Source organism: Oryzias melastigma, linkage group LG21, assembly GCF_002922805.2.
Source record: "Oryzias melastigma strain HK-1 linkage group LG21, ASM292280v2, whole genome shotgun sequence".
NCBI lineage: Eukaryota > Metazoa > Chordata > Actinopteri > Beloniformes > Adrianichthyidae > Oryzias > Oryzias melastigma.
The window spans coordinates 12,369,441-12,379,828 of NC_050532.1; the positions used below are offsets into that span (position 1 = coordinate 12,369,441).

The window sequence follows — 10,388 nt, forward strand, 5'->3', positions numbered from 1 at the left end:
AACAGAAAGAAACATTTCAAAGTCTTTTAAGTGTAGTCAGAATAACCCTTACGACTGATTTTGTAAAACTGGCCTCTCAGAATTCAGACTTTAGGACGCTGGACTTCAGTTTTAAAGAGTTTGATTGGAGTCAAACTAAAAGTCAAGAGAAATATTTGACGATTAAAGTGAAGTCCTTTTTGTCCCTGTCAAAGTCTTGATATGTAAACAGCTACCAATGAGGAGGGCTCCATCAGTCTGGCTAAAACTAAAATGAGAGAAATATTTAGATAAAAATAATAAAAGGTTAAATATAAGCTTTATAAAGGAAACAACAACAGAGATAAACATATGTAGATTAAAGTAAAACTTGTTGGAAACAGTCCTTAAACTTTGGCCTCTCTTCTTCTCACACAAGCTGGGCGCTTTCAAGGAGTTGGTTTGGTTAGACGAGTCGGACAGAAGATCATCGATTATGACAAAATGCGTCTTCACATGAAGCCGGAGTTCTTGCGGTCCTTGTCTTTCTTGCCGTTGTACCTAAACCGAATAGGGTATCATACAAAGCTGTGTGTTTGAACCCATTTTTAATGATGTATTGAGAGCTCTCTTACTTCTTGCGGTCCTTGTCTTTCTTGCCGTTGGCTGTCATGTTCTGAGCCTGCAGCAGTTGAGTAGCAGCTTTTCTCTTGTTGAAGGAGCTCTGGTCCTCCTCAAAAAGCCGTTTCTTTTCCTCCAGAGTTGCTTTCTCTTCTGCGTGGCGGCGCTTCAGTTGCTCAAATCTGCTCTGCAGCTAAAACAAATGCAGCCAAAAACACAAATGTAAACTAGAAGCATTTATTTTTAAATGACACAGCTGAGACAGATATGAGAGCACCTCTCGCTCAGCCTCCTTAAGCTCAGCTTCCTTTTCCTTCACCCTCTGCACGAAAATCTGCCTCATCTCATCTTCTCTTCGCTGCAGCTCCAACAGGAACTCCTGACGCTTGGCCTCGTAGGTCTGCTGCAAACTAAACACAGCACACATTGGTCCTCAGTTCCCTCACATGTTTGGTATTTTGGGTGGAGGCAGGTGTTGGCGAGCAGGAAGCTTACCTCACAGGTTTGCACTCAGGGTCTGTGTCCTTGAATCCCATTTCTTCCAGTTTGCAGCGCCGGTAGAGTTCATAATGCCTGGAGTGGGTTTGCTCACGCAGGTCCTCCATATTGACACAAATGAGCATCTCCCTCAGCTTCACAAAATCACAGTGCTGCTCGTTTTCCACTGGAAGACCAAAGAGAGTTTAAAAGGGGGTTTTCTTTGACCTAACAAAAAAAAACTAAAAGCACAACAAAGTATTTGCTACAATTGGAGTCACTTTAGCGGAGGTTCCTTGGAAACAAACACGTTTCTCCATCGTTACCTTGGACAACGCCCCACGGATACTGGCGGGCCTTCACCATCTTGTTGCCAACGCAGACCTCCTCTGTGCTGCCCACTACAGCAAACGGTAACAGGCCCTAAAAGGAGAATAGAAATTGGGATTATAATCAAAAATTGAATTTTTTGCAACATCAAATTTAAGGTGTTTGTGCAGGTTTGAAAAACCTATATTAAAGAAAAGAAATGTGATATCATGCACCGACTTAAGTGTTATAACTTAAATTAAGGTGTGTGTGAACACCTGTTGTTCCTTACATTCATAGTGGTGTTAACTTTGGCCACGGTCTCGTCATCCTGCGGGAACTGGTAGATTTGGACACCGTTGCTCACCAGCTCACTCATGATTTTGATTTTGAATCTGTGCAGTTCGCTTTTACTGATGGCGTCTGCTTTGGCGATCACTGGTATGATGTTTACCTGCACGAAGAAGAGGTTAAGACAATCAGCTCCAGAGTCTAGCTTATTTATCATTAAAATATTTCAGTAGGAATGTTGGTTTGCCATCTTTGAGTAAAAGTAAACAGTATGGTGCAGAAAAACTACTCTTTTACCAAAGATTACTTAAGTAAAGTGAGTTAATGCAACCAGTTACTATCCACCACTGGATGTTCAGTTCACAATAACCAAACAATGTCACTGCTATGAATTTCAGGGAGTATGTAAAACAACAACAGAAAACAACATTTTAAATCTATTATAAAAAAAAATGAAAAACAAAAAAGATCAAATAAAAATGTCTGTCTATGTTAAGAATTTGTTTCTCATACTTTCCAGATAAAGTGTCCATAAAAACATGTTTCAAATGGTATTTCTGTCCCTGCTGTCCCCCCTGGTGCCTTCTCACATTCCTGTCTGTCAACTAACTGCACCAAAGGGAAGCCTGCAGTGAGTTGTTGCCACCAGGCATGCTTCTAGGCCACACATGGATCCATACAATCCCGCAGAACCCCCCACTGACCCTAGCAGAGGCGAGAAAACAAATCATTGAGGGTCTTAGTTTTTTTCTCAACAGCTGTCTGAGTCACTGTCTGTCAGTGCTGCAGAACCAACAATCGGCTCTTTCTGAGTTTAACTGTACAGAGACACAAAGGGACAACTCAAGTGCGCACGCATGAGTTGATTACAGAATTCCACCCCTTTCACATGTAAATGCTGAGTTACTGCGACTGCAGAGCTAGGAAAACACACAGAGCATGGGAAAGTTCCTGACCACTTCAAGAGTGATGGAAGGAGGTTCAGTTCAGGCTGAACTCTGGGCTTTTTCCCAAATACAGACCAATAGGGAGGAGGTGTGACAGTGAGCCGAGAACTGGACTTCTTTACGGCTGTGGGCTGTACATTTCAATAGAGCAGTACTGCTACATCTCAGTGAGGATGGGGCTTGATACTACAGTGTGTTAAACAGCTGATGAGAGATTTACCACTTCTTTGCAATTTGGTAAAAATCTATTAGATTTAACACCCTCCATCCTTCTCCATACCTGCATTCCTTTTACATTTAAAAAGTAGGGCTGGGTTTCCTGATTGATTCATAACTAAATAGACTTTTATTTAACAAATTGAATATTGATTCATCAAATGAATAAACTGACTGTCTTTTAAAGCAATCTCTCTTTTTTTAATGGGAATGTTCACCTTTATTCAGTTCAAATTGCTAACCCCAACACATTTATTCCTTTTTTAAAATATTTTGAATATAAATGTGAAAACTAAAGAAAAAATTATGAATTAAAATCCTTTTTCGTATCCTTGCCTTGTCTGAGTTAGGGATGCACAAAATGAGGAAAACTTGCAATGTGCGATATTGGTGATTAACATTGCGATGAAGAGGTTACTAGTGATGCATAAACAATTAGCAAACAGCCCAATACATCATTTCAATTTTATTGCAACAGTTTTGTTTAAATAAAAGTCAACATAAATTATACTGAAAATTATCTCAATGGGGAAAAAGGAAAACAATTAACTACAGTTCTGGTGGCCAAAACTAATATGGAAAACAATAAAGAACAATGTAGGTAGTGTGTGCTTAGGCTTTTAAAAAAATATAATTGGCTTCTCCGTCCATGCACGAGTGTAAATATTTAAGGTAATCATTTATCCCGTTTACACCATCTTTAGTGATACAAACCGATATTGCGAAATCGATACATTTTCTGTTTATTGTGCAGACCCAGTCTGCGTCTCGCATCCTTAATGTAGGTTTAACATTTATGGTTAACACATCTGCAGATCTGGTAAAAAATGATTAAAATGAAACAATTTTTAGAAGAATATAACCTTTATATTTCTTTACTTCATTAATTGTTCTCTGAGGTTTAGCTAGCATCAATGCTGAGCAAAACTGTAGCATTAGTCCAAGACAGAAATGTGTGGGACAAAAAAGTCACTTTCAAAAGTTTCCTTCAGAGTTAAAGTTCCTTTATGAAACTTACTATTCTTCACTTCACTTACAGTTTTTCAGCTTTGACATAAATGCAAATTTTAAAGTTGTGTTTTCTCTGCTTTTGTTGCCAAGAATTGGGTTTTATTGAAGATGGGAATTCCCCGTAACCGACAATCACATTATAACTGACAGGGAAGCAGTCATTGCCCGGGGCAATTGAAGGATATTTTTCATCAGAATGTGAATATTTGCATTTTTCAATGCAGGTATTTTGTACTCAGCGGATTTGAGTCCCAATGAGGAAATGCTGCAGTTGCTAGATTTAAATAAAGAAAAATTGGGAAAATAAACCAACAAGCAAAGCTATGATAGGACAAATACATTATGCAGCTGAAGACAGACTTTCTGAAAGTGACAACTAAAGAAACTGAAAGTCACCTAACACGTGCAAAATCTTAACAGTACAGACCCAGTATGGATGTGAAACTAAATCATAATTAATTTTCTACCTTGCTGTCCAGTTTTTTCATGGTGACAAGATCCAGGGATTTGAGGGAATGGCCGGATGGAGAGATGAAATAGAGACATGCATGGACTCGAGAGTCGTGGTAATTGTGCAGAGAGCGCTTGATTTTTAATTCCTCCTGCAAGTAACTCTCAAACTGCTTGTCAATGTAGTCCACCACTGGCTGATAGCTGCAGGACACAAACATGGCAGGAATAAGTCACATGAAACTAAAGCACATTGAATAACAGAAGTTGTTTTCTGTACTTCAGTTCCATTTATTCCCATCACAGTTATTATAAATGATATGCCCACATGGTGACATTCTTCAAACGCACCTGTCTTGTTTGTTCATTTGGTCTCCAAAGCCCACAGTGTTGACCACAGTGAGACGCAGCCGAACATTGGTCTCCTGCAGGTCGTAGGTTTGAGCCCGCAGCTTGACCTGAGGCTCAAAGTGGGACGACTCAAAGTTCTCAAAGTTTGTGTTGAATAAAGTATCCATCAGTGTGGACTTTCCAATACCTGTCTCACCTGTGGGTAAATAAAAAGAAGTGTGATGTTAGACAAAAGAACATTTTCTTATTGGACTTAAAATCCCATTCCAGTCCTCCATTGGTCTCTTCTAAAAGCGTTCCCAGTGGTCTTTTAATTGTGATGGTGTTTTCAGCCAAAAGATTAAAAAAAAAAAAAGATTTCCTATGACATAGATTCTGGAGAGCAAACAAAATTTTAATATTAATTTCCTTTTTATATGTACTCCATCATCAGAAAAACTCTACAAAAACATGCTAAAAAAAGCATCAACATTATTTTCATCATAGGTCTTTAACATAACAGTTTAAAAGTATTTAAAGCTACTTTCTCTTGTTCAAAACTACAAGGATAGCAAAAATAGAGTATTTCCAAATATAATGAAAACAGTAGATTATGTGACACAAGTGTGTTTTGTTTTTGCTCATTTTCTAATCAATGTATTGTGTGTTATTTCTGTAAGGAGCTTAAAATATGTGTGTATTTTTCACAAGCTATGCTTAAAATAAACCAATCAATCAACGGTAATTAAAATAAATAACTAAACAATTGTGAACATGTGAAGATACCAGTAAACGTGTGTTGCACATGTGTTAGTCAAGTACCAATGCATAGAATATTGAAGCAAAAGCCTTGGCAAATGGACTTGTTCACAAGCTGGTCTGGAAGGCTGTCAAAGCCCACGTGGCCAGCTAGGGACAGGGGTCTTGGTTCCTTATCCTGTGGAATGTCAAATGCAAGCATTAGGTCCATTGTTGGGGTGATGATGCTTTTCTTTTCTATACACCCATCTGAGGAAAAATCACATCTCAAATAACAACGGAAAACCCAAATAATTCTTAACTAACATTGCTGACTGGGAAACAACACCACAATCATTTTGTAAACAGTTTACTTTTTGACAGCTGTACCAGTTAAAATCCAAGTTTGTTCAAATAAACACACGTTTACCAGCATATCTGGCTAAATTTGACCACCTTGGCTTGTTTAAGTGTGCAACCACACAAGTAATTAAGCGACAAATATTCTTTGATTTACAGAACTTATTGCAGAAAAGTTATCATTATGCTAGCCGAACAATCGTTTGTCTTTGACAACACACGCAACGAATGCAAATATATAAAAGGAAAATCCACATAGAACACACTAATAAACATAAAAAAGTAGTTTACAACTATGTCATTTAGTTACTATTAGCATAAGCACTGTAATATAGCTTGTATTGGGACGTTTTGAAAACTTTAATAAAGTAAGAGGCTAGCTAGCTGCATGTTAGCTCCGGACACTCCCAGCTCAACTATTAGGAACGGTCTCTGGAAAACCACACAGAAAACAAAACGTACCGGCTTTCGAGCAACATCAGAAGAGGCCATGGTTACAGGCAAAATTTTATCACGTCAATTAAGACCAAAAATATTTATTTAAGCTGAACAAAATCCAAGATGTTTGCCTTCAAAATCCCGACTGAGCGCCGTTGCGTCTGCTGTTGAAGAATGAAAAGACGAGACCACTCACAACAATGTGGAAATAGGGTGTGTGTTTGGTTTGTCAAACATTCTAAACCGTGCAGTTCCATAAAAGTTACTATGAATCAAGGTTATAGTAATATTTATTATTACAAACAATAATTCATTCTGAAATATTATAAAACTATAGCAAAATGAAGCAACAATTTGTGTGATAAAATTATCCCACGACCCTTTTGTGAGATGGTATCGCCTGCGTGAATTTTCCCAGTCACTCCCAATTTTAGAGTTAAGTTTACAGCCCGCACGGAAACTTGGGAGCTTACTCAGGACCAATTCTTTGTGAGTTTTGTTTTTAGCATTTTGGTTGAAAAGTATACCCTGAAACCTCAAAATTTTTTATATTTGCAAAAAACATAAATTTATTTGTTTAAATTTGGAAGTAAAAACGAATCAATCTTTGTAAATCTTGCATTTGACGATGTTTTTATATGTTTTGGTAATTTGGTACTTGATTTTCAAAGATTTATAAGTTATTTGCTTATTTTTTAGATTTTCAAAAATGCCAATGTTATTGTCCACCAGCAAACTCTGTAATATTACGATTATTTACTACACTTTTTTCTTTAGAATTTTGGACACTCATAATTACGAGGCATCCCTAAATGCAACTGTTTGTCGTTTACGAGATTCCTCAAAAACCGACTCAAGAGCGCCCCCTATCTTTTAATGCCTGCAACAGCTTTCCCAATGGAGGAAGGAGGAGGAGGAGGCCGGAGAGGATGCGGTTCTTCCCTGCCACCGAACAAAGTGGATGAGAAATACCATGTATTTATTCTGGAAAGTTAAGCAGTAGCTGAGCCTGACACCATTTCCTGCCACTGCGGAGGAGGAGGAGGAGGATGGCATCCCAGTTCACGGAGGAAGCCGTGCAGGGGTTCCTGTCGGAGAGAGGAGGGAGGGTCCAACAGATGGAGCTGATGGATCATTTCTTATCTCACCGCGGGTGTAATAATGACCAGTCGGACGAAGGGGTGTATCGTGAAGTGCTGCGGCGCATCGTCGACAGCGTGTGTTTGGTGAAGGTGGAGGACGGGGTGAAATATGTGTGTTTGAACGCCGAAAGGAGCGCGATGCGTTCGGACTCGGGCTGCCCGGATCAAGCGGAATGCAACGGCAACATCCGAGAGGCGCTGGACAACAAACACGTGAATGGCAATCCTGAAAATGGAGTCCAAACAGGTGAGGGGAGATGCGCCCTTGATGAATTTCTTTTTAAAAATATTTGCATTTTTTCTCTGTGTGTGTGTGTGTCATGTGATATATCAGTTGTATTTTTACCATTTTATTTTGAAAAACCATCAAAATTCTGCAGCACTTTAATATGTACAATAAAGTAATATGCCAAATTTTAACCGTTAAAGTCGATAACAATTAAACACCATTTTATTGCTCTACAGAAGCACCACTTGCCAGCTTGGACAATAATAAACAGTCAAATGGCAACGAGAATGAGGCCAGGTCTCAGTGTAGAGCCAACGCCAGGACTCCTGCAGCATCTACAGGTGGAGGGGAGGTGAGGCTGAGGGACAGGAGGAGGCGAGAGTCAGCCCCTGTTATTGCTATACAGGATCTGGACCAGGGCCACCCTGCTGGGCCACACTGCCAGCAGGTGCGAGGGGCCCGCCGGGTCTCCAAGGGATCCCAGAGAGCCATCCTGACCAGCTGCTTGTCTGAGGACAGCGCGCTGGAGGGGCTGGAGTCCATTGGGGATATTCAAACACCCAAAGGCAGTCGCAGGAACTTCATAGAGCTGATGATGAGTACTTCTCCTCAGGTTGGATTTTTTTTTATCAATCTTTTATATTTTCATTTAAAAAAATGCCAATAAACCCTGAAAAATATGACTTTTTTGTGCTTCTCACAGGTTCGGAGGTCACTGATCAACCGAGGGCCCCGTGTCCGGGACTCCCTGAGGAGTGAAGGCGACTCGGCGTCCCTCCTCTCCTCAGCCACCGACGAGGATTGTGCTTTGGTGACTCTGGACCCGCTGGAGCACGAGTGGATGCTCTGCGCCTCTGACGGCATGTGGGAGAGTCTGCAGGCGCTGTTGGCCGTGGAGCCCAGCCTCGTGGCCAAAAGGGACTTCGTGACGGGCTTCACCTGCCTCCACTGGGCGGCGAAGCAGGGCAAAACCGAGCTGCTGTCCCAGCTGCTGACCTTCGCCAAGAAGAACGCCGTACCTTTGAATGTGAATGTGAGATCTAGTGCTGGATACACACCACTACACCTGGCGGCCATGCATGGTCACACACAGGTGGGTTGCAGTTAGTGGGAGGAAGTCACCCTATAATGCCCCCACGTCTAACATTATCCTAAAAAATATCAATTTAAGGTGGTTCGGCTGCTGCTGTCAGACTGGGAGGCGGACCCTGAAGTTCGGGATTACAGCGGGAGGCGAGCCATCCAGTACCTGTCCCCGCCGTTGGCTGCTGACCTGCAGCAGGAAGGAGTGGTCACCTCACCGACCGCCGAATCGGACGCCGAGAACGGCAGCGGAAGCAAAGGTGGAGGGCGAGGCTGGAAGCTGGCCCGGGTTCTGCAGGCCAACCTGAAACCGCTGCGCCGACTCAACCTGTCGGCCGAAGCGACGGAGGAGCCGGCGGGGAACGGGAAGCCCAAGGGGGCCCTGCAGAGGAAGACGTCCCTCAGCCGGCTGAACGCCAAACTGCATCGTGGGCGCCACCGGGCCCAGATCATCCACAGCGCCTCCTTTAGGGACTCTGGAGAGGTGGAGATAGGAGAAGACGCAAGCAGCAGTCCACTTCGGACAAGACCTCTGTCCAGCCTGTTTGGGTGAAGTACAACCAGCAATATATCAAGCAATTCCATCTACAAATCTCAGAGTTTTTGTACAAAATAAACAAAAACAAGCTGATTTAGAGAATTTTTCCTATAGAAATGGTCACTTTTTCTCCTGAGCTTTAATTTATTTTTGTTCCGAATGCAGTGAGTGCTTTTTCTGCCAATCACACAAACCTGTTAAACCAATTTCTTTAAACCCAAATTAGACCAGCGTATCCTAATATACTCAACTTTCTCCTGGTTTTCTGTCTTTTAAGGCCTTGTTTGATGAAAAGTAGCAACAGTAGAATTCTGTTCACATAAATAGATGTAGCATCACTGTCGGTCGAAAGCACTTTCAAGTGGTTCCCCGTAACAACATTTGTTTACAGAGTCGTATATTTCTAGTCTTTTGGACCTGAATGATTTCACTTTCCTGTATAGGAGTGGTGCTGAAGCTTTCCTTTTTTTTGTACATTTCTGAGAAAATGGATTTATTTTATGAAGAACAGAGTTTAATATTTACCGTTCTGGTATTGATCAACCTTTTACACTCAACCTGTTTGCACTCGTCACTTTGAAGTTTGTAGCTGATTTAAGGAATAGAACCACATAATCTAAATACACTAATAGATATAAAAAAAGTTAGTTTTAAGTCACTTTTATTTTCCAGATTTTATCTGTTATGTTGATGAATCCTAACCTCTCACTTATGTTTTCAATCATTTATTTGACACTTTTATTAAAGAAAAAAATGGAAGCACACAATATATAAATACATTTTTGTAAAATTACTATTAGCATCAACCCTCTCATCTTTCCTGTAACCTAACATGTTATATGGAATTTCAATATGTGCTGTCCTTGTTGGGGTTTTTTATTTGGCAATCACTTCTTTATCACACTAGTCGGTTCCTAGACTTCCTTAAATATGCCAATCTTCCTCACTCTGCAACATCCTGGATTTATCCAAGGATGTCTTTTCAATTTTGTAATATTTATAGTAAATTTGTGTAATAAAATGATCTTTTCTCAGCGGCACTGACTGGATGGGAAAAAGTAAAAGCTGTTTTGTTTGAATGTAAATAGTTTGGTGTATTCGTGTTTGTGAAGAACTGTGACGTGTCTCTGTGCTGTGAAATCTTTTTAACAAGCAAACGTTGTTCTTTGAATTGTTTGGAAATTAAAAAGAAAAAGGGGGAAACATGAGTTTTCAGAAGATTGTCTGTTTCAGTTTGCTTTTTTTTTTTT

The 10,388-nt window shown here is 40.5% G+C and overlaps 2 protein-coding genes across 3 annotated transcripts; one reads left to right on the forward strand and one right to left on the reverse strand.

Moving 5' to 3' along the window:
* Window positions 1-10: 10 nt before the first annotated feature.
* On the reverse strand, window positions 11-6,331 carry sept10 (septin 10). Its single transcript, XM_024286229.2, has 10 exons — window positions 6,171-6,331; window positions 5,433-5,547; window positions 4,632-4,827; window positions 4,298-4,484; window positions 1,658-1,819; window positions 1,383-1,479; window positions 1,075-1,243; window positions 857-989; window positions 605-772; window positions 11-497 (listed from the first exon to the last, which is right to left on the reverse strand). The coding sequence occupies exons 1-10, from the start codon at window positions 6,198-6,200 to the stop codon at window positions 471-473; spliced, it is 1,284 nt and encodes a 427-aa protein (XP_024141997.1). The 5' UTR covers window positions 6,201-6,331; the 3' UTR covers window positions 11-470.
* A 286-nt stretch (window positions 6,332-6,617) lies between these two features.
* On the forward strand, window positions 6,618-10,353 carry sowahca (sosondowah ankyrin repeat domain family Ca). Of its 2 annotated transcripts, XM_024286228.2 has the most exons (5): window positions 6,618-6,635; window positions 7,036-7,535; window positions 7,754-8,130; window positions 8,221-8,610; window positions 8,689-10,353. In XM_024286228.2, exons 2-5 carry the CDS (start codon window positions 7,196-7,198, stop codon window positions 9,151-9,153), a joined length of 1,572 nt encoding a protein of 523 aa, XP_024141996.1. In that variant the 5' UTR covers window positions 6,618-6,635; window positions 7,036-7,195; the 3' UTR covers window positions 9,154-10,353. The 2 variants fall into 2 exon arrangements, with proteins under 2 accessions (XP_024141996.1, XP_036065628.1); XM_036209735.1 differs by lacking the exon at window positions 6,618-6,635 and having other exon boundaries at window positions 7,003-7,535.
* Window positions 10,354-10,388: the final 35 nt, after the last annotated feature.

What these genes read in the sequence shown, in the direction of transcription:
- sept10 (XM_024286229.2), bottom strand. Translation starts at nt 6,200, where the DNA reads ATGGCCTCTTCTGATGTTGCTCGAAAGCCG. An exon ending in CTGATGTTGCTCGAAAGCCG is followed by an intron (nt 5,548 to 6,170) that starts GTACGTTTTGTT and finishes GACATTCCACAG; the next exon opens with GATAAGGAACCAAGACCCCT. An exon ending in CAAATGAACAAACAAGACAG is followed by an intron (nt 4,485 to 4,631) that starts GTGCGTTTGAAG and finishes TGTGTCCTGCAG; the next exon opens with CTATCAGCCAGTGGTGGACT.
- sowahca (XM_024286228.2), top strand. Translation starts at nt 7,196, where the DNA reads ATGGCATCCCAGTTCACGGAGGAAGCCGTGCAGGGGTTCCTGTCGGAG. An exon ending in TGAAAATGGAGTCCAAACAG is followed by an intron (nt 7,536 to 7,753) that starts GTGAGGGGAGAT and finishes ATTGCTCTACAG; the next exon opens with AAGCACCACTTGCCAGCTTG. An exon ending in TGATGAGTACTTCTCCTCAG is followed by an intron (nt 8,131 to 8,220) that starts GTTGGATTTTTT and finishes TGCTTCTCACAG; the next exon opens with GTTCGGAGGTCACTGATCAA.